The 24,598-nt window shown below is 36.2% G+C and overlaps 1 protein-coding gene across 2 annotated transcripts in view; it reads left to right on the forward strand.

Moving 5' to 3' along the window:
* The window catches only part of LOC141550070 (phospholipid-transporting ATPase FetA-like), a 131,326-nt gene that overhangs the window by 24,687 nt on the left and 82,041 nt on the right, over positions 1-24,598 (forward strand). For both annotated transcript variants that reach the window (XM_074280286.1, XM_074280287.1), the window contains exon 3: positions 9,748-9,806. In XM_074280286.1, the coding sequence (XP_074136387.1) occupies positions 9,748-9,806 (59 nt within the window). The remainder of the gene's footprint in view (positions 1-9,747; positions 9,807-24,598) is intronic.

Here is a 24,598-nt window from a genome sequence, read left to right on the forward strand (position 1 = left end):
AAGGATGCTTTTTCTGATCTGCTGCAGCCCAATTTGTTGTTTTTCTTCTGTTCCAAAGAAAGAACCCCATCTGATTTTTTCCCCCTAACTCTTAGGCCTGTTTACAGGCCTATGATATGACAAGGCTCCTTCCCTCACCTATTCTTTCAAACTGAGTTAGTTACACTTTACTCCCTGTCCCACAAGAGCCCCTGGAAACTCCTCAGGTTTATAATATCTTGTAGACAGGACAGATATAAATAAATATATCACTAAGAGCTATTATCTGATTCAATTTCTCTATGATTGATAGGTAGTCTTTCTCAGTTGGCTTAGCAAATTTACTATCACTTCTTGGACTCTTGGATTGTTCACCCATTGCAGTAATTGGTTACTAAAGTCTTTGCAGAGACTCTATCATTCTCTGGGGTCTCTATCAAAGCGGGCCCAACCTCTTATAAGTACTTTTTGTAGAGTACTTTTCCTTCACTTCTAATTTGTTTGTTTCCTGAACACCAAGATGATTGTTGTTGAGTAAAAGTTTGTTTCTTTGTTGTAATTCATGACAGTGAACTTGAACACCATACTGTTTGTGTTCTTAGGGATGCTTTTAAACTGAAGTCATGGCTAATTGATAATTTTTTTTTCATCTACTTGTTCAGCTGAGAGATAATGTGTAATGTTCTTTTCTCTAAATTGTAATCATTCTCTGGGAGCAGATTTCTTAGGGAACTTCTGGAGGCAGCCTTAGTTTCAGTTTGGTTCAATAACCCCAAATACAACCAGGAATTAAAGTCCAAATCCTTTATTGTGTCCTTCAAAGTCTTGTCTCTCTTCTTGGGGTCGGTTAGCTTTAGTAGAGGTCTTTCTCCTTGGTTCCAAGAGTTCCCTCCAAATGTCTCCCAATCCAAACATTTGTCCTTCAGCCTCCAGCCAGCTTCAGCCTCTCATCCTCCCAATGTCTCCAGCCAGCACAAAAATGGAAATTGGAATGAATCTTGACTCTGAATCTCCCGAAATCCTCCTCAAGTTCTCTTTGGCCCTGAGAGCTTCTTGCTTATATGCTGCACACTGAGTGTACACCAATCTTTTCATCACTAGCAAACCATTATTTGATGTAGGATTAAATCAATGCTAAATTAGATTTAACCATTGTCTCCTCAATTACACCCAGTACCTTGTTTCAAGTTCTGGCCCATAACATCTCCTTGTAGGATCAGATCAACTATGCTAGATAATTAGTGTCTCTATCCATTCCAGTGACTTAGCACCTTGTAAGAATCCTAACAATAATGTACTTGTTATATATCATCTTCTTAGGTATCTTCCAAAGCACACATCAATAGGTAGATGGTGTCCTTGCCCAAATATCAGCAAGTATAATTTAAAGTCTGTGACATTATTCCTGGTAAAATTTCACAGTTATGCAGAAATGCCATATGCACATGTTCATTACTGTGAAAAATCAGTAGTTATGAAGATGCTCTAATCCATATAGATCTGTAGGATTCATTTTGTTCTGGATCTTGAAGATAAGGTTATGTGAAATGAGCTTTTTCAGAGAGTAGAATAATTCATATTTAATAACTATCTAATTGAGGTATCAGAATTAATCAGTTTATTTATTGTCAATGTGACATTAGTGATATTAACTGCTCATCTTCCACAAGTAGGAGAGGAAAATAACAGGGTAGTTAAAAATTATATTAAGATGTCTTAATTAAGATGTCTAAATTCCTGATAGAAAGATTGTGTTAGCAGTTTCTGTAAAGGGAAAAGAAATATGCAGTGTAATTGTTTTTGAAGTAAAAAAGAAAAATCCTTTTACATAAGCTAGTTTAAAGAGTGCCTTATTAGAAGGAAATATCCTCACCAGATTTTAAAGGAGTTATCAAGGATTTAAAAAAAGAAGAAAATTGAAGTTTGGTCTTAGAAAAATTTTGATTTTCCAAGTGTAGGCTTGCATTCCCTCAAGAATGCCCTGTCCAGAATTCATTTCTGTATATACTCTTATTCTTTGAAATAAATTGTTTTCTTTATGTTCATATTTGATTCAGCTTTAAAGAACCCGGTGAATTTGTGGAGAGATTAGGATAAAAGCAAAATACCCAAAGATAATATCTTTCTGAGAATGGTAGCATCCAATAGAACCCCATATTATAGAAAAAAAACTACAGGTTAATATTTTTGCTTAAATAATGAGAAAGCAAATTGCCTTCTCCTTATCTTCTCCTTCCCTAGTCCTCCATTCTGTGTCTAACATATAACATATAATGTACACAACCCTATCACCTCCAGTCTTATCTTGACTTAGATTTTTCAATTGCAAAATTGAGTTTCTCAGAAAACATAGAAAGGTACTTATAGACTTGAAAGAAACTAGAGAGTCCTTATCATGAAAATCATAATTATAGAATCTCAGAGATAGAAATATCTTAGAAATAGTTCAGTCCACTTATTTTTATAGATAAAGAAAATGAAACTTAGGAGGGATAAGTAACTTGCAAAAAGGGCTAAAATCTAAGTAATTGAGAGAATGTCAAGACTAAGCAAATGCTGGTCAGATTGCCAACATCTAGATAATGAATAAACTCTACATAGTCATAAAAGTTCCTTTCTATCTCAGAGGGGAGAGCCCTATAGGTAAAGAAGAAACACTAGATTCATTATGTTATTTGTTTACATCTACCCATCCATAACATTATTACTCAGAAGCTAGGGAAAACTGGTCAAGGATAGAGAATTTGGCACATGGCCTGATTTTAATTCACATGCAGTTGATTACTAGCAGTATTGACTGATTCTTGTCAAAAGCTATTGGAAGCCAAGGAGGTCTATGCAAGATAGGGTGGCATATGTCCAATCTCCTTTATCCCTATTTTGTTTATCTAAAAGTCAGAAACTTGTTATACTACTTTTCAAAATTAAACAAATGTTGTATCACAGTGCTTTGAGCTGGATGCACAGAAGATTTTAGAATTATAAAGTACCTTTAGCAACTTACCAAGTAAAACCTTGGGCCTAAGGGCATATATGATTTTTTTATAGTGATATAGTTCCAAATGAGCATCTCAAAAGTCTGTATGTGAAGTTGCTAAAACCTGAAGAAACAATTCCAAACAACCATTGGAAATTAGATAAATACTTTGTAAATATATTTAGGGACCAAACTATATAAATCAAAAGTGAAAGAAGTAGATGAAGTACAACTATGACAGACAAAGATCCCAGAATTGCAGGGGATCATAGGCTGATTATAAATCAGCAGTGTGGGGAATGAACTGAATTTGATCCTGGGATTTAATAACAGTAGTATAATAATATTCAAGAATGAGAAAGTATAAGTTTTTCTAAATTGGTAAGATCCTATCTAAGGGAACTGTGAAAGGATTAATGAACATCTGTTAGAAAAGGGCTACCAAAATCGATGAGTCTAGGTGAAAAAACTTAAGAAGTTATCATTATATGACCTAGGAAAATAAGACTAAGGAACAATTTAAATTAAATACTCTCTCCAAGTTTGTGATTATTTGTTGGTGGGAAAGGGAGAAGAACTGAAGGCATTCATTCTGTTTTCCAAAAAATTTCCTTTAATTTGGCAGTTTTGCTGTAGCTTAGGGAAAGATTGAAGGTAAGGGGAGATATTTTCAATAAGAGATGGTAAAATGATATGGATAGATGCCTACACTGATTTCACCTTATCATCAAATTCTGTTCTCGTTTTTTCTGATCAGAAATTGTATTTGATCAATTCAAACAAGTATAATAAGTTTCTATGAAATCACTTTACACAAGACTCACAAGAGATTGATTTACAAGCCAATTAGTTAAATTATAATGGGATATTTATCAGACAAAATAACTTACTATTAATTTATATAGGACATTCTTTTTTGAAGATTATGTGCATTTGGGAGGTCAAATTTTACCCAGGAGGTCACTTTAAAATATGTTTTACTGTTATTATTACTATGACAGCATGACAAGCAAAAAATAACCTACTTAATATATTTTTCTTTCTAAACTTTTCTATGATTTATAATTATTCCTCCCAAGTATTTGAAGATGATGAAAGTGGACCTCCTACCACTTGAGCCCTAACTAGGGCTAGGAAAGGTAGGCAGCCATAAAAAGTATAGTATCTAAGGTGAGGGAATGGGGTGGTGAATAGGGAAAAGAAAGTGAGGGACATTATTAATATTATTTCTTCCTATCCCATTTTCTTCTGTTTATTCTTCTCTTCCTTTTTATCCTGTCCCTCTTCAAAAGTCTGTTTTACCTCTGGCTACTGCTACTCTTAATCTGCCTTTCCCTTGATCATCTCTTTCTCCCTCCCCCTTATTCCCTCTCTTTCCTCTTTGATGATGGGGTAAGCAAATTTCTATACCCAAATGAGTGTGTGGATTGTACCTTCTTTGAACCAATTCCAAAGAGACTGAGTTTAATTCAAGCATTGCCCACCATCCTACTCCTAAATTTTCCTCTCCACTATAAAATTTTTTTCTTGCATGTCTCTTTTATGTGAGAAAATTTTCCCCATTCTACCTCTCACTTCCTCTTTTTCCTAGTGCACCCCTTTTTTCCCCAAGATCATACCAATATAAATGACTCATACCTATGCCTTTATAGGTATCTGTTTATGTAGATTACTTCTAACTGCCCCAATGATAAAATTCTTATGTCATTTTCACACATAGAAATGCAACCAGTTCTGGGGCAGCTAGGTGGCGCAGTGGATAGAGTACCAGTCCTGAGTACTTGGGGAAGTCACTTAACCCCAATTGCCTTGGCAAAAAGAAAAAGAAAAAGAAATGTAATTAGTTCAGCATTATTGAATCCCTTATGATTTGCCTTTCATGTTTGCCTTTTTAATGCTTCTCTTGAGTCTTATGTTTGTATGTAAAATTTTCTTTTCAGTTAGAAATGCTTGAAAGTCCTCTAATTTTATTAAATATGTTTTGTATTTCCCTGTCGTTGTAGTAGTTTTTAATGGCCAAGTTCTTTTTGTTATTTTGGTTGTTTGCTCATATTCTAATCTATTTCTTGACTTTAAATTTTGTGTTATATATTGTATTACTAGCTGTCTAAGGTAAAGGGTAGGGGGAAGGGAAGGGAAGGGAAAAAAATTTTGAACATGGGGGTTTTTGCAAGGGTGAATGTTGAAAATATGCATATGTTTTGAAAACAAAAAGCTTTAATAATAAAAAATGTGTGAATGTTGAAAACTATCTTTGCATGTATTTTGAAAAATAAAAATGTTTGTAGAAGCCTTTTTGTATTTGTTTTTTGCAAGGGACTGGAAACTGAGTGGGGAATGGCTAGATATGTTATGGTATATGACTTTAATGGAATATAATTGTTCTGTAATAAATGATGAGCAAGCAGGTTTCAGGAAAGCTTGGAAACACTTACATGAACTGGTATTAAGTGAAGAAGTAAACAGAATCAAATGGACATTGTACACAGTAACAACAAAATTATGCAATGATCACTATGTTGGACTTGGCTCTTTTCAACAGTAAGATGATCCAATAGAATTCCAATAGATTTGTAATGAAGGGAACCATCTGCATCCAGAGAGAGCATTATGGGGACTGAATGTGGATCACAACATAGTATTTTCACTTTTGTTGTTGTTTGCTTGCTTGTTTTGGTTTGGTTTTTTTTTTTTTTCTTATTTTTCCTTTTTGATCTGATTTTTCTTGTGCAGCATGATAAATGTGGAAATAGGTTTAGAAGAATTGCACATGTTTTAGTCTATGTTGAATTGCTTCTTGTTCTGGGGGTACAGAGGGAGAAAAATTTGGAACACAAGGTTTTGCAAAGGGGAATGTTGAAAACTGTATTTGCATGTATTTGGGAAAATAAAATACTATTAAATTAAAAAATAAAATGCAATCTCTTTTTTCCTTTTAAAATCCTCTTCACCATCTGATTTTGTTTAGCAGGAATTTCAATATCTCTTTACTTGGGAGGTTCTAGTAGGACATGACGCATTATCTCTTTGATTATTTAATACTCATTTGCTCTCTCAAAATCCCTTACAGTTTTGCCAACTGACTCCAGAAATACTTGGGTTTAGTTATCATATTTCATAAACTATTTTTGACTAACCATACACAATGCAACAATGTTGTATCTCAGTTAACTTCATTATTAATTTTATTTGCTTATACTCGTCTTTAGAAATGTCAGTGGACCTATGAACAGTCAGGAAAAGATTCCTTCATTTAACAAAAATTAAATGAATTCAGAATTAATTAGATTGAGAAGAAAAGTTATTAATGGCTCAATGTGAATTTGACTGGGATTGGTTGATGAATTAATGAACATTTATTAAGCGTTTACCATGCACCAAACATTATACTAAGTATTGGAAAATAAGCAAAGACAGATTAACATCAAAGGAACCTACATTCTAACAGAGTAAATAGCATGTATTATTAAAAAACAGGTATATTCATGCAGAATAACTAAATGGTAATCTTAGAGAGGTTGCTGCTGGCATTGGGGGGACTAGGAAATGCCAGATACAGAAGGTATTACTTGAGTTGAGGCTTTCGAGAAGGCCAAAATTCTAAATGGGGGTGGTTAGAAGGGAGAGTATTGCAGGCACCATACATTGAGACTAAGAGAGTACAGAGAAAAGGCCCTTGGTGTTACAATCGGGCATGGCAAAAGGATAAGTAGCGGAGATAGAAGGAGGCAAAGAACAAGGAAAGAATACTGTTACAAAAATCTGAAGGGGAAAGAGAAAAGATTGAGAGGGAACATGGTAGTTTTCTTCAAGTATCTGAGCTGTCATGTGAAGAAAGGATTAGACTTTTTCTTTTTGGCCATAGAGGGCTAAATAGAACAACAGGTGAAAGTTGTGAAGAGATACATTTAATCTAGAAGTTAGGAAAAAACTTCTTAAATTGAACTGTTCAGAAGTGGGACAGATTATCTCAAGAGGTAATATATTCTCCCACTTTGGAGATCCCTAAGGGAGAAATCACTTGTGGGCATTCCTTTTGGGTTGATATGGGTTGAATTAGATGGCCTGCAGGTCCCTTCTTCATGCATAAACTCTCTTGCTCTGCTCTCAAGCAGCTTACAGTTTACATGCAACAACAGTTTTCTTTTTCTTAATCTTTTTTATAAAGCTTTTTTATTTTTAAAACATATGCATAGATAGTTGTCAACATTCATCCTTGCAAAACCTTGTGTTCCAAAATTTTTTCTCTTCCCCCTACCCCCTCCCATAGACAGCAAGTAATCCAATATATGTTAAACATGTGCAGTTCTTCTATACATATTTCCGCAATTATGCCACACAAAAATCAGATCAAAAAGGAAAAAAAAATGACAAAGAAAACAAAATGCAAGCAAATAAAAAACAGAAAAATGAAAATACTATGTTTTGATCCACACTCAATCCCCCCAGGTTCCCCTCTAGGTGCAGATGACTTTCTACATCATAAGACCATTGGAACCAGCAGTGAGTTCACCTCGCTGTTGAAAAGAGCCATGTCTATCAGAATGGATCATCGCATAATCTTGTTGTTATTGTGTACAACATTTTTTTGTTTCTACTCACTTCACTCAGCATCAGTTCACATAAGTGTCTCCAGGCCTCTCTGAAATCGTCCTGCTGATCATTAACAATAATATTCCATAATATTTATACACCATATTTATTCAGCCATTCTCCAACTGATGAGCAATAGATACATCATTGGATCAAAGCATATATGCAGTTTGAAAATCCTTTGAGCATAGTTGGTGGCATGTATATAAATAATAAGTCGGGATGAGCACCCACTCAGTTTCCAGTTCCTTGACATTACAAAAAGGACTGCTACAAACATTTTTACATATGTAGGATCTTTTCCCTTTTTTATAATCTTTTTTGGGAAACAGGCCCAATAGAGACACTGCTAGACAAAAGGATATGCACAGTTTTTTTTTTTTGTTTGTTTGTTTTTCTGAGGCTGGGGTTAAGTGACTTGCCCAGGGTCACACAGCTAGAAAGTGTTAAGTGTCTGAGACCAGATTTGAACTCGGGTCCTCCTGAATTCAAGGCTGGTGCCCTATCCACTGCACCACCTAGCTGCCCCAGATATGCACAGTTTGATAGCCATTTGGACATAGTTCCATATTGCTCTCCAGAATGTTTGGATCAATTCACAATTCCACCAGCAATGCATTGGGTTTCCAGTTTTCCCACAAAGTCTCCAACATTTATCATTATCTTTTCCCTGTCATCTTAGCCAGTCTGAGAAATTTGTAGTTGTATCTTAGAGTTGAAAGAGTTTTCAACATTCACTTTTGCAAAACCTTGTGCTTCAACTTTTTCTCCCTTCCTCCCTCTCGTACGTGTGCAATTCTTCTATATTCTGTATTCACCATACTGTGCAAGAAAAACCAGATCAAAAGATGAAAGAAAGAAAAAAATGGAAAAAAAAGCAAACAAATAACAAAAGTAAGGTGATCCATAGTCAGCCTCCATAGTTCTCTCTCTGGCTCTTTCCATCACAAGTCTATTGTAAATGTCTTGAATTATCTTATTGTTGAAAAAGAGTCCATCATAGTTAATCATCACATATAATCTTGTTGCTGTGTACAACATTCTCTTGTTTCTGCTCATTTCACTTAGAATCAGTTCATGTAAGTCTCTCTAAGCCTCTCTAAAATCATCCTGCTGGTCATTTCTTATAGAAAAATGATATTCCGTAACATTCATATACCATAACTTAGCCATTCTCCAACTGATGGGCATCCACTCTGCTTCCAGTTTCTGGCCACTATGAAAAGGGCTGCCACAAACATTTTTGCACATGTGGGTCCTTTTTCCTCCTTTAAGATCTCTTTGGGATATAAGCCCAGTAAATACACTATTGGATCAAAGGATACATGCAATTTGAAAATCCTCTGGGCATAGTTGGTGACATGTATATAAATAATAAGTGTCTGGATTAGACTTTTTTTTTGTGAGCTCTTCTCTATGAAGGAATAAATGAAAATTACTATGTGTCAAACACTATATGAAGAGCTGAGGATAAAAATAGAAAAGAAAAACTGTCCCTTCCCTTAAGAAACTCATTCTAATAGGAGGAGACAACATATAAATGGTTTAGCTATAGGTCAGATAGAACTCCCCAGTCAGGTTAGGGTACAAAAGCAAAGCAGGTGATAATGCAGGTTTAATGTTCTTTTCATTGTTAAAGTTATATCTATTTTTGGTCTTGAACCATTTGATAATACCAAAAACTTTGGTAGGGAAGAACTTTCTTCTCTTGATCTTCAGTAGCTATGACTCCTAAGGCAGCAGAGGTAGTTGCCAGGTCTTGTGTCCTGATAAGTTCATAAAAGTTGGGTTTAACATAAACTTTTGGAAAATTAACAGCCTTAGAAATTTTGCCGTGTGAAGGTACAGAAATCCCAAATCCAAAAAGTCGATCTGTTCCATAAAAATGTCAGTATCTACTGCTAATTCTGTGAGGTAGGATGTGAGAGATGTTAAGTAAGTAGAAGAATCCCTTAGGAAATTCAGCTTTTTTGACTTTACTGTCTTTCTCATTGTGAAGACATGAACACTTGGAAGTTTTAGCTTTCTTATTGGTAATTTGTGTACTAGATCAATGACTCTTGATATTGAGAAGTTAAGGGAGAGAAAAATTATATTTATACCTGAGAATCTTTTGTTAAAAAGATAAGGAACCTAGCAGCCTAGCGCTTCTTCTAAAGATGAATATTCTGTTCATTCATTTTTTTTCTCCTTTACAGAACAAGAGAGGCATTTGCAAGCGAACAACAAAGAATTCAATGAAAAATTTGAATATGCGGTAAGCACACACTGCTTTATGGTAATTTGAAGTGATTGTTGAAAAACCTGGACTTTAGCCTGTAGGACTGGTTATGTGGGTGACTGGGTCCTACAAGATGTTAGGAGCCATTGATCCATCAATCAACAAGCATTATTATTTTCCAGGCACCATGATAAGCATGGAGATACAAAAACAGATGAAACTGTTCCTTCTGTGTGGGGTGAATACTAGATCCCTCACCCAAATTGACTACTCAGAAGCATTTTAGATACAAACAGAAAGCATTTATTTGGTCCTTGAAAGGAGAGGCATGTGGTAGTAAGCTGAAAATGGTAAATTGAGTAAATAACAAAAGACTTGGATTCGTTGGATGGACTGAAAAGGAATTAACCATCGACCAATGGTCAGCAATACTGTCTGCTTCCTGTGGGTCATGTAACTTCTTGAAGCTTAAACTGAAGGTCTGACCTTTTGTGCCCTACAGACCCCTGAGAATAGGGATCATGTGACTTAGGCCTAGGGTCTGACCCCCTCCCTCTCAGACTTTTTGAGAAACCTTCACTTCATTCACTGCTCCCTTTTTTTCATACGTTTGAAGATTTCTTACACCAGTCCTGATATATTCTTTCCACTAGGACATCCTCATTATTTAGGCCTTCAGGCTGGTCCTTCTTCAGTACTAACTGTAACCCACCCTCTACCATTCAAAACCAACACCTGCACTTCAGTGGAAGCTTTTATTGAGACCACTTTAGCCAAGAAATCTTGAACTACTCTAGTGATTAAGTGCATAAGCGGGCAGGGACAGGACATTGCTGCTTATAACAATGAGCAGGAATCAGAGACCCCACTTCCACCAACTCCCATCATTTGTCTTGGAAACCCTGTTATCACAGATCAACAGACTGGCTTCTGGTGGCCATAGTACTACTACTGTCGGGGCCCCAGGGGCCTCAGGACCATTGTCATATCCTTTCCACCTCAAACAGTCTGAAATCAGACTCATTGGTCCAAAAGGACTAAGGTCTCATCTTCTGGAACTGCTTCAGGTTGACATGGGGCGTGGAGCCTGTCCAGTGGGGTCCTGACTGAGAGGGGAGAAAAGTGACTTGTAGGTAGCATCAGTAGGGTCCAGAGCTTAGTGTCAGAATCAGGTCTCGGGTGATTTTAGTGTGACCAAGTAGTTGGAATTTTGTGGCTTACAGTCTGGAAAAAAAACTCTCAAAAGTATATTAAAAATGCAAGGACTAAATATGAGCAAAAGATAAGATAGTTCTGATTGTTTATATCAGGGGTTCTCAAACTATGGCCCACAGGCTAGATGCAGCCTGCAGAGGACATTTATGCCACCCGCTGGGTTATGGCAAATGGATTGAGGGGAGGAGACAGAGTGTGAGTTTTTGTTTTTACTATAATCCGGCCCTCCAACATCTGAAGGACAGTGAACTGCCCCCCTATTTAAAAAGTTTGAGGACCACTGGTTTACGTGTTAAATGTCCTTTTGTTAAACTTTAGAATGTTCTGTACTTTTAAATAGCCTTTGAAGAACCAAGAGTTTATTTATGGAACTGTACTATCTTTTTTAAAGTATTGAAGAAATGTGTTATCATAATTCCTAGGAGAATTCTACATTATTTAGCCATTCTTTTGTTAAATTTCCAATAGATAATTGTAGCTTTCTGGGGCAGCTAGGTGGCGCAGTAGATAGAGCACCAGCCTTGAATTCAGGAGGACCGAGTTCAAATTTGATCTCAGATACGTAACACTTCCTAGCTGTGTGACCCTGGGCAAGTCACTTAACCTCAGCCCCAGAAAAAGAGAAGAAAAAAATTGTAGCTTTCTTCTCCAGTCGTCTTGTGTTTAGTACAAAGTAGATTTGTGTAAATCTGACATCATTTCACATTTTTTTATCTTTAGAATGCATGCTGGTTTTTGTCAAATATGACCTCTTAAAAATTATATCTTACCTTGTATTTATGAAACTTAATAACCTCAAAGCAACTTACTTTAATGAATGGGAAACATTTCTCCTGAGTAATATCTTTTCTTTAGCTCATAATTAAACTTGCTAAGACTTATAACAATATGGTGTTTCATTAACATTCTTTACTATTCATTTATTTTCCTCACTGACTCTTGGCAGTTTGCATTTTAAACTTATATCCAATAATTTTAAATCAAAACTAAACTGAAATAAACTTTTTCAGAGAAGTATTTTTTACTTGTAGAGAAAGTTAACTTTTCTGATTGTAATAAAATACATAATTCCAACTGCCTAACTATGAGCTATACATTATTATGTAATTATAGGTATTTAATAAATGTTAAAAATATAAATATTATATAAAAACTGATATTTGTACCTCATATGAACTATAACAAATACCGTATCAATGTTTGAGTAAAACTATAAGCTGGCCTTTAAAAATCTGATTGTGAGTACAACTTTTTTAATAAGTTCTGTTTAAGAAGTGAGAATCAACTATATTTTATTTATGTAGCTGCAAATTGATAGATGTGTAACAATAGCTTTCAACAATCCTGTTGGTTCTTATAATAAACAATAACAACATAGCAGAAAAAAAAAAAGAAAAAGAATAAACCAAAGTGGAGTTAATATAGAGATTACTAGGGACAGTCACCAGGAATCCCAGGGAGGTTGCGGGGCTGATGAAGTATCATGAATGCCTCTCATCCAAACAGTTTTTCCTGGAAAAATACTAAAGAATGTTTTCCCCAAATCCCTGCTCCTGTTTCCTCAAAGGAGATGGGGCAATGAATAGAACATTGTGGCCTTAAGTGAGTATGATCTACTTTAGCATAAACTTTAGGGCCTTGTCAGTCTTATAAGGAAAGGCTTTTACCCAATTAGTACAGGTGTTAGCAAAACCAAAAGCAGCTTGAAGCCCCTGCAAGTGGACATATATATATATAAAATCTTACCTCTGGGTAAGTTTCAGGAGAGGAGGGTTTAACAGTGTTTTCAGAATTTACTTGCCCTGGGAGCTAGATGAGGGAATGAAGGAGTCAGGAGTTGGGGAATTAAAGATGCCATGATCAGGAACAAACAGACAGCCACATAGGCTTAGATTCAGCTGCCCATTTCCCTTGGCCTTAAGGGAATCCTTCTTCCTTTACAAAACATAACAGAAACCTTTCTAGATCCAGCTTGTGGTAATTGTTTCCCTTATACTTAATGGGGGAATGTTTGGCTGTCAAAAATTCCCTTTCTTTACATATAACCCCTGTGAGCATGCAAAACATGAAAAAACTTATTTGAAATCAATATAGATATTCACTGTCATTTCCTTCCACAATTCTAAAGCTCTGATACAGGCAAAAATGCTCCAAACCTGGTGGGGAGCCAGAATCTCCAACAATTGGCCCAGGATGAGCTTAGGAACTTATTCAATTAGAAGGGCTATGGAAGCCACTGCTCTAAGGCTTTGGGTGGATCACCCCAAAGACACCAAGTTTCTTTGAGAAGTAAGCAAGGATTCTGGGATCCAGGACCTGGCCCCACCTTTTATCAATATGTAGAGTGAAAGGCTTTAGATAGGGCTAAGGTGGGAGAGAAGTCAATTTAGCTTTCAAGGTTTGCTTCCTCTGGCAAGGAGCTAAAGGGAGGTGAGAAGGGGCCCATTTAAATAGACTGATAGGCAAAGTAGGTCTTCAGACAAAGAAACTCTCCCATGTAGAAAGTTAAGGGTTTTATGTCAGCAGCCACAGAAACCTCCAGGGCTGAGCTGTAGATCAAGATATCATCTACATACTTGTATTGTGCTCATGGCTTCTTCTGACCCCTCAGTCTGATTATAGAAATTTGTTATAAGAGGAAAAAGCAGAGATATGATTATAATAGTGTCAAATCTGATCCTTCAAGGCCTCAGCCTGAGAGCACATACATGACAGGCTAAAGCATCCTTAACTCTGTTTGACAAGCAGTTATGCAATAACAATTCTACTCCATAGCTAGACTCAGAAATAATCAAAGAAAACAGAGAAATACAACGAGGTAACTGAGTCAGAAAGAGCCGACCTTGAGCAGAGGCTAAGGGTGTCCTCCCAGTTCTTGCCCAGATAAGATGTTCACCTATGACAGCAATTCAGGAAGATATTCCTTCCAAATGATGGGTTACTGACTTAATAATCCATCAGGCAAGCATATCCAAATTCGAAACTCAAAACAATATTAGTTACAGTCCCAAGAGATTTCATCTTAATAGCAAGTTTCACCAATCAGAGGTTTCAGGTCTATATAAAAACAAACAAACAAAAAAAATCTTATAAACAATTGTGCATAACTTATCAAATGTGTCTGCAAAACACAGTCAAAACTAATACAGGGATATCAAGTTAAAATTCTGCTCTGGGTACTTAAAGAAAGCTATGGATCATATTTGTTATCATATTCATTAAGCAAGGAGACCATTATGCTTTTAAATAAATATTAAATAATTTGCTGAAGACAGATGGAGACCTTAGAAATAAGTTGCAGTTATAACAAAACTCTTAACAGTTTCTTGCGTTGCTAAGCAGTTGAATCTTTGATATGGCATCAAAAATGACTTTATTTTCATGCAAATAACTAGTATACAGTTTTCAATCCTAAATTTTAGATACTAAAATCCCAAACAAAAACCAGGTGAGAAACAATGAAACAGAACTGGGAAACTGAGTCAGAAGGATCCTACCTTGAGCAGAGACTTAAGTTGTCCTCCTAGTTCTTACCCAGATAAGACATCTACCTATGATAGAACTCTACATTCAGAACCATGCTTTTTCCAAACCCAACAAGTTCACAGAGTAGGGACTGAAGTCTGCTTTCCTTGTGCCCTCACATCTCCTGTCTCTTCTCTCTTTCCCTCTTTCTAACATCACGTCTCTCTCTCTTTTCTCTAACAACCTATCAAATCAATAATCCTTAACAATTTTAGGTTTCAAAATTATGACAGTAATCCCTACTTAATTAGCAATTTCACAATCTTCATAAGTGATAGCCAAATAAACATAACATAGCCTATCCCAAAAATGGATAGGAATCTCATGTAATTTATAGTCATTTCTAATTTTAACTTACACACCAATTAAAAAGTTATTTTAAAAATCAGCACTTTACCTTGTGATATTCTAACTAGATGTTCCATTCAAACTATCAATTGCTTTTGCAAATCAATCTTTCTTGTCTCTTGTTTTTAAAGTCACCTTAAAAAAAAAGCTTTAAGATTCACAATATAGCTAATATTTAAATAACTTTGGACCAAATTTCATAAAGCTTATACACATGTCCAGCAGAGCTGACAAAAATTTTTAAGCATAGCTTGTAACTTTTACAAATTACCCAATATACATTTTAGAAAACAACATCATCCAATTAGAAAATACAAACATTGACCTCTCCCCTTAAGGTAAGTTCTCAGAACTTTGTTTCAATAACCTATTTTTTTAACTTCAAATCAAATACAGATTTAAATTTCCAGTAGTAATATTTTGATATTTGTACATAAATTTCTAAGATCTTGTACTTAAAGTAAAAAAAAGTTCACAATTTTCAATTCTAGCACCTACCATTTAATAGTGATATAAAACTTACAACTCATCTTGATATTTAAGGAAGTGACCTTAAGCTCTACATTCCTGATGTAAAAGCCAATCATTAGAAGTTGTTTCTTCTAAACAAAGTTGTAGATTATCAGTAAACTCATTCCTTCATTTCGACCTATGTAACTCAAACAAGTTATTGCCCAGTGATAACAATCTTACAAGTTTTAAGAAACTTAACAAATTTACAATTTAAGAGGAATTCCAGAAAAAGACTCTATTACTTCCTGTCTGTTTACTACTTTCTTTGATTGACATTAGCTTTCTTTATTTGTTTTTACGTCCCCCATTCAGAGCTGTATACGCTCAGGTCTGTAGGTTTTTAAAATGCAAACCTGATCCAGATAAACCAGATAGTTTTTTTTTTTTTAAACCAGATAGTTTTTTTATAAACCAGAAAAATCCAGATAGTTTTTTTGTTTGTTTGTTTGTTTGTTTGTTTTGTTTTTCCTCTGTGAATCAGAAAAGATTTGTGAACTAGGCTGTTTGCTGCCAGGTTTTAAAAGCAGCCAATTTTCTGTTTTTCCCAAGTTTACAAACTCTTAAATCTTCTGTTAATACAGTCACTGCAAAGAGATTACAATTTACATAAAACTGTTTTTACTATTATATCTCAAATAACCCATTTCACTGAACTGATTGAGCATATTTTCTCTTTCACTCCTCACCTCTTCTCTTATGTGTCCCTTTATCCCATGCACTATCCTCCTCGTGGAGGCTTTAATTTAATTGAATTTGCTTCCAAATTACTTTACACACACACAAAATTCATTTATCTCAACACTGGTGGTATATGTTGGTCATATCTAAAGACCCATATAAAGTTATCAAATATGAAGCAATTAAATGCAATAAAGTTAGCACTCTTAATAGCATTTGTTTTATGGTAAGCACTTTTGCAATCTTGAAATGACCAATTGCCAAACTCCCCAATCATTGCTCTCACAAATTAGCTAACTTTTTTCCTGTAGTCCCCTGCTTGGCCAGAACTGGGATCCACAGGAAAAAGTTAGGATTTTTTTCCCTTTTTAAGATGGAAATCAGAGATGTTAAGAAATCTTTCCCAGCATTCTAATTTCAGCATAGAAGTTTTTCTTCCTGCTGGTTGCATTTCAAATCTTTCCAGGTCACTAAATCTAGCTCACAGAACAGACATTCTGCACAAAGACACAAATACAGACAAAAATGACATGGAAGAGGACTGTCCCTTCCCCACGAAGGACAGCAGTATCTCATCAAGTGCACTTTTGCTCCAAAGATTTGGTTTGGACTGCTCCTTCCCCTTTCTCTCTGGGAGAGCAGCTCCAATCTCATGGCTTGAGTTCCTTCAATACATAGAACTGACCTTTTGACTCAGATCCTCAGGCCTAGAGGAGTCACCCTCATCCAGCTTGCTGCTGGATGAGCACCCCTGCTCTGTGCCATTTATCAGGACATCCTTCTGGCTTACGAGGCAGCACCCCTTCCCTTGGATCACCAAGCCTGATCCCAAGGTCCCTTCCACCTGAGGACTGCCCAAGGACACAGGCTTTGCTCTGAGTAGAGCAGCTCCAATCTCTGGACTGATCTTTCCCCTTTAGCCCTGGTTCATGAGTACACCACTTGCTCTGACTGACTGACCACTTGCTCTTGGGCTTTTTTTTCAGAGACTTGTACTCCTAGTTGTATCTAGGGGCCTCTTTTCAGGCCCATATTCCACAGAGAGGGAGGCTGAGGGTCTGATCTCAAGGACTGTCAGAGGAAACCCAACCTGGCACCTGCCTTGAATCAGGATCCCAGACGTCTCCCTGGGAAGCTACAGACCCTGGACGGGCCCCCTTAAGCTGTGTGGGAGGGGTGCCAGACCCCCTTCTCCAAAGTGACTACTCAGAGGCATCTTCAGGCACAAACAGGAAACGTTTATTCGGTCCTTGCAAGGAGAGGCCCAACCAAGCACGCCAGCTGAGCAACCCAGAGCCCTTCAGCTCCCATTTCCCAGCACTATGCCTGGTCTGGCCAGCTGGAAATGGTGAAGAGGTTAAACAGCAAAAGACTTGGGTTCATTGGATGGACTGAAAAGGAAGTAACCATTGCCCAAAGACTAACAATGCTATCTGCTTCCTATAGGTCATGTAACTTCCTGAAACTTAGGCCTAAGGTCTAATCCGCTCCATCTCATAGACTTTTGAGAAATCTTCACCTGGTCCCATTCAATATCCTCAAGGAGCTTATATTTATGAGGAGAACAACATGTGTATGTATAGATAGATAGATAGATAGATAGATAGATAGATAGATAGATAGATAGATAGATAAAAAATATCAAAGTCAATGAAACATAATGGAGAGACCCTAGGAACTAGAAGATTAGGAAAAACCTTGTGTAGGAGGTAGTCCTTGAACTGAGTTCTGAATCAGACTTATATAGAGTTGGGAAATTTCAGTCATGAGAAGACAGACAGCTTATCCAAAATCACAGAGAAAAGAGATGGAGAGCAAAAAGGCAGGGTGACTAGAATATAAAGTACAGAAGTAATGGACAGTCACTCTGGAAAGGTAACCTGGAGCTGGATTATAACGGGCTTTACACATCTTTCTGAGCAGAGGAATAACAGGTCACTCTGCCTGAGGAATAACACTCTGCTTTAAGACTGTCTAGCTGTGTAAGTGCATAGAGGATAGATTGAAAAAGGGACCAACTGGAGGCAAGGAGACATATTAGAAGGCTGTTGCAGTAGTCCATATGAGATATAATTCAGGCCTAAAGTTATTAAATAACTGAAGAGGAGGAAAAGGATAGGAAAAGTATTTGGAGAAAGACTTGGTAATTAATTGGATGAAGGTGAGGGGTTCGATAAATAAGAAGGAAGAGTTGAAGATGACTTTAAAGTAGCAAATCTGGATAATGTTACTTTTTACAAAAATGGAGAAATTAGAATCAGCAAATGAATGAATGAAAAGTATATATTAAATGCTTACTGTATACTAAGAACTGTACTTAGCACTGAGGATACAAACAGTTGCTTCTCTTTTTGAGCATCCATTCTAATTGAAAGAGGTGATATATAGACGTTTATCTGTAGAGTGGATGGAAAGGTTCTCAGGTTTTATTAGCAAGGTCCAGGGTTTTTTGAGTGCATTAAAAGTCAGTATTTATATTTAATCTTATCTGAAATATTGTAATTGATGATTCCCTGCTCATCCAAACAATTTAAGTAGCTACATCTACCTAGAGCAAGTCAGGTGGAAAGAACTAGAAGGCTCAGTCCATGATTTTAGGGAAGAGAGAGTTGGACTAAAAGGTCAGAATGGAATAGTAGATCTCAGTTCCTTCCCATGAGGGTGAGGATTTGGTACTGGCAGGGGGAACCACTTTCCATTTGGAAAGGGAGAAAAAGATGATGGCATTGACAGAAAGGAAGAGGAAAAGGCATCTTAAGGCAGCTGCTGCTGCTGGCCTCTTTGGTACCCAGTAGGATCTGAGCAGCAGGTGACTTGGGGCCAGGTAAATTTCGGGATGGAAAGTTAATAAATTCTGTTTTGCATATTTTGAATTTGAGATGTTAGTGGGATATCCATTTTAGAAGGCTTAGTAAGTAGTTTGTAATACAGGATTAGCACTCAGGATTAGACTAGTTAGGGATATATCATTCCGGGAGTCATTTGCATAAAGATAATTGAACCTATGGAAGATGATGAGATCACTAAGAAAAAAAAGTGCACAGAAAGAAGACAGATTACCTTATTTGAGTGCAGCTGAAGTTAAGGAAATGGATTTCTAAACCTTTGAGTCCCAGATCAATCACCATCCCACTCAGAAATTATTAAGGAGAGGATTACAAAGAAGACTGGGACATAGTTTCTTTATATCTCTAATTAGGAAGTGTGCTTGGTCCACTCTTGTATAAAATCTGTTCTTTTTTGAACTATTCCTTAAAGTACTAAAGAAGTCTTCTGCAGAAGTCAGTGATTTCTTCTCTGGCTACCGATATTCCCAGCTCCCAAGCACTGCTCCCATTTTTTCAAAGCACCTCTCCCCACCAAAGGTAGTTGGGTCATTTTGTGCAATTCAACTTCACTTAAATCCAATTCACTTGCAAATCAAAACATCATTCCGTGAAGTCTTCGGTCCTCTTTGAAAACAAAGGACAATCCACAACCTCTCCCCATTACTGATAATTGAGAGTCCTGCTTTCCTCAAGAACATTTGGATCCAATCATTCTCTTGACCCCCATCATCTTTGTAGTCAAATTTGAGAGCAAAAGGAGGAATCTTCAAGGAAACTTTTGCTTCTCTCTCAAACCTCAGTAAAGCAGCTGTGGCTTTTACCAACATAGATTGGCTTACAGGATCATACAATGGATGTTAGAATATTATATTTCAGGATCTCCTCTAATTTATAGTAGAAGCTGTCTTTTGCTTCCTTAATACTTGAATTGCTTCTTTCTAAATTCTGTTAATAATTTTTCTTTCACTTGTAGCTCTGGATTTTGACTATGACAGTCCTGGGACTTTTCCTTTTAGAGTTTCTTTAAAAAGGTGATCAGTAGATTCTTTCTATATTTACTTTGCTCTCTCATTCTAATAGATCTGAGCAGTTTTCATTTATGATTTCTTGAAATTTAATGTCTAGTCTTTTTAAAAAATTATGGTTTCATTCTTGATCTGTTTTATTGGTCAATTACTTCTTATGTCAGATGTCTTACATTTCTTCTATTTTTTTTTTTTTTTTTACAAAAACAAATGTTGAAAACTATATGTATTTGGAAAAAATAAAATACTATTTAAAAAAAGAGAGAGAAAGATGGTGCTTTAAAAGTTTTCTTCCAACAAGTGGTACATGCATACATTAAGATTAAACAAGTGTTTTTGTTTTTTTTTTGTTTGTTTTTGTTTTGTTTTTTTCATGTCTAATATTTTTCAATCTTTGATGTAGCACACTCCTTGAAAACTAGAACAAACCAACAGAAATCAGTGGCTCCACAAATCAGCAAGAAATATTACTGCTATATCAAAAGATTGAAAAAATAGAACAATCTGTGGCAGCACTCAGATAAGGCATTGCATGGATAGTTATGCTTTCTTTTTTTAGGTCTTTCCACCAGAGGTTTTATTTCATTTTTAAGCTCTTGCTTCATTTCTTCCAAGTATTCATTCACCTTTAAGTTTGTATTTCGAACTTCTTTCTCAGCTTCTGACTTTTTATCAGAAATGCTTGGAACTCTTCTATTCCATAAAAAAAATCCATTTTTTCTTTCTTAAAGGATCACGTTTTGCTTTCTTTTTTTTGTGTGTGTGTGCATAGTTGTTATTTTTTCCTTATTCCTTATCTCCCATTTCCCACCTCAGGATCTCCTGATACCATTACTGTCAAGGCCTGAATGATACACAAGCTTTAATTTGTAGTAATACTCATTGGTATTTTCTTTGATTTTTTTCTCTCTCTATCTTTAGTTCTGGAATTAAGGCTTTGCTTCAGGGCCAAACTCTAACCCCTGCAATGCTTGGTCTTCTCCACAGGTCATCTGAGTTCATACTCTGATCCCCTATCCTGGGTTTGCCCCTTGATCTTTGAGGTTCAGAGTATTGTATCTTCAGGACTGTCTCTGGTATTTCATGAGGACATTCCAGAGATCTTGGAGGTTCTGAGCCTGGGATGCCTTATTTGACTGCTGCCAAAGACTATTCCTGCTTCCTTTGACCATACCCAAGCACCTTTAAAGTCAAGGAGTTTTTTTTGTTTTTTGTTTTTTGTTTTTTTTTATTAAAGCTTTTTATTTTTCAAAACATATGCGTGGACAATTCTTAAACATTAGCCCTTGCAAAACCTTGTGTTCCAATTCTCCCCCATACCCTCCCCTAGATGGCAAGTAGGCCAATACATGTTAAACATGGTAGAAATATATGTTAAATCCAATATATGCATACATATTTATATAATTATCATGCCACATAATAAAAATCCAATTAAACCAGTTAAAAACAAGAAGTAAAATCAAATGCAAGCAAACAACAAAAAGAGTGAGAATGGTATGTTGTGAACCACACTCAGTTCCCACAATCCTCTCTCTGGGTGCAGGTGGTTTTCTTCATCAGAAGACCACTGGAACTGGTCTGAATCACTCATTGTTGAAGAGAACCACGTCCATCAGAAATGATCATCATATAGTATTGTTGTTGAAGAATGATATAATGATCTCCTGGTTCTGCTCATTTCACTCAGAATCAGTTTATATAAGTTTCTCCAGGCCTTTCTGAAATCATCCTGTTGGTCATTTCTTACAGAACAATAATATTCCATAATATTTATATACCACAATTTATTCAGCCATTCTCCAATTGAGGGGCATCCACTCAGTTTCCAGTTTCTGGCCACCACAAAGAGGGTTGCCACAAACATTCTTGCACATACGGGTTCCTTTCCCTTCTTTAAGACCTCTTTGGGATATAAGCCTATGAGTAACATTGCTGGATCAAAGGGTATGCACAGTTTGATAACTCTTTGAGCATAATTCCAAATTGCTCTCCAGAATGGTTCGGTGCATTCACAACTCCACCAACAATGTGTCAGTGTCCCAGTTTTCCCACATCCCCTCCAACATTCAGTATTATCTTTTTCTGTCATTTTAGCCAATCTGACAGGTGTGTTGTGGTATCTCAGAGTTGTCTTAATTTGCACTTCTCTGATCAATAATAATATGGAGCATCTTTTCATATGGCTAGAAATAGTTTCAATTTCTTCATCTGAAAATTGGCTGTTCATATCCTTAAGGTCAAGGAGTTTTCTAACCGACCTAATTCTTTCTCAGGGAATCCTCCACTCCTGCTTTCTTTAGGATGCAGATGGTTAGAAAGGATGCTACCCTGTGCTAGCTCTGGCTTGCCTTCTAACCCTTTTCCTATTGCCCTTGAACTTTTGGCATTTGGTGAAATTCTTGTTCCGTTCTGGAATGGGAGAAAGCACTTACTATAGTTTTTATTGGATTTCTCAATCATTTGTGGTTTGGCACAAACTTTGGGGTTTTTCTGCAAAGTATTGAATCAAATACCAAATGTAGCACTGAAAAGCCTGGTTCCTTTAAGTCTTTTCAGTCTTCTTACACTTTATTCTCCTACACATACTCTGATCCAGCCACTCTGGTCTCCTTGCTGTTCATTGCATGTGAAACACATGTTCCGAGTCTATATCTCTTCACTAACTATACCTCATGCCTTATTCACCTACTGGCTTCCCCAGTTTCTTTCAAGTCTCAGCAAAATCTTCTGAGGAAGATTTTTCTCCATTTCCCCCTCTGAACTGCTACTACCTTCTCTCTGAAACTAGCTTCCATTTATATTGTATATATATATTTTTATATGCATAGTTATTTGCATGTTGTTTCCTCCATTAGAATATGAGCTCCTTAAGAGTAAAGATCATATTTTGCCTTTCTTTGTATCCTCCAGTGCTTAGCAAAATGCCTTAGCACCTAGCAAATGCTTTGAAAATGCTGGTTGACTGAGTGCAAATCTTTACATTTAACTTTATTAAATTTTACTTTCCAGTTCAATCTAATCCATTGACAATTTATTAAGCAGATAATATGTGCAAAGCGTTATGCTAGGTACCAGAGTTACAAAGATAAAGTGAAAAAATAATCCCCTGCTCTGGGAAAGAAAACTGTAAATAGATAAATACATATGTGATCTTTTGAGAAAGAGGAAAAGGAAGGGAGCATTAATAACTAGAAAGATCAAGAAAATTTTCCTATAGAAAGTGATAAGCTGAGTTTTGAAGAAAGTTAATGAGGAGGCCCTTTTCAAAAGTTTGGAAATAGGAGAAGGTATGAAATGCTGAGTTGAACTTGAGGTAGTTTAGTCTTTCTTGAATGTAGAACCTTGGGATACACCCATAGTTACAAAGAGTAAGTAGAAAAGATAAGCTAGAGCCACATTATGATTGGCCTTAAATGTTAAACTAAGGAATTTGCATTTTTTTTCCTCAAGATATTAAATAGATACTAAACTATCTTATCAGGGAATAACATGATCAAATTTGTATTTTAGGAAGATTATTTTGGCAGTTGCATGGAAAATGAATCAGAAAGGGGAGAAATTGGCTGCAAGTAGACCAATTAATCTTATTGCAATAGTTCAATTAAGAGCTTATGATAGCTTGAACTGAAATGGAAAGAAGAGAGGTGCAAGGCATGTTATGTAAATAAAATAAGACAAGATATGGTGACTGACTGAATAGTGGGAATGAAGCTGAGAGAATACTCTAAGTTTGGAGAATAGAAAAATTGTGGTGTCTTCAATAAAAATAGGAAAGTTTAAAGGAGGAATGAGTATGTAGAAGGGTGAATAATTAGTTTTGATTAGGAAATATTGAGTTTGAGAAACTCATAAGAAAAATTAGGACTAGATTTATAGATGTGGGAGCCAGCTGCATAATAAAATCCATGACAGTTGAAGGATGTCACCAACCAAAGAATCACTCACCAAGCATTTGTTTAGGACCTTTATTGTTCCGGATACTATGCTAAATTCTAGGGATAGAAAGACAGAAATAAAATAATCCTTGCCCTAAGGAGACATATCAGAGCAGAGTCAGCTGGGATGGGAGGGGAGGAGAGGTCAGGGCAAACTTCATTTAGAAAGAAACACATGAACTGAGTCTTGAAGGAAAATAGAAATTTTTAGAGACAGAAATGAAGATTGAATGTATTCCAAGCATGGAAGACAACCAAAAACAAAAACAGAGAACATTATTTGTTAGCCTATATAATGAAAGACCAATTGGGTATAGTGGAGAATTGTATAATACCAAACAAAGGAGTTTACATTTGATCCCAGAGATATTAAGGAAGCCTATTTAACTGGAGTCTATGAGCCATCTTATGAAACTTGACTTATTCTTCTACCCTGTTCAAATCTTTTGGATATCAAGTCTATCTTTCAAGATAGTATTCACTTAGCTTTGTGTGACTGGAGAAATTGAAAAATATTTCATTTGAGATTTTACCCAAGGCACTAATAAAAGAGTCAATATAGCCAAATAATCAATAGGCACAAATTAAATAGTCAATAAAATAGTCAAATACTTATTGGATCAAGTACAGAGGTCTATGGCAAACTACCGCCCCCCCCCCCCTCCCGCATTCACACACCAATTGACATTGATTCCCAAGTCATTCAAGTACTCATCTAAATGCAGTATCATCCAGGCTATATATATTTTATCTTTCTG

This window comes from Sminthopsis crassicaudata, chromosome 1, assembly GCF_048593235.1.
Source record: "Sminthopsis crassicaudata isolate SCR6 chromosome 1, ASM4859323v1, whole genome shotgun sequence".
Lineage (NCBI taxonomy): Eukaryota > Metazoa > Chordata > Mammalia > Dasyuromorphia > Dasyuridae > Sminthopsis > Sminthopsis crassicaudata.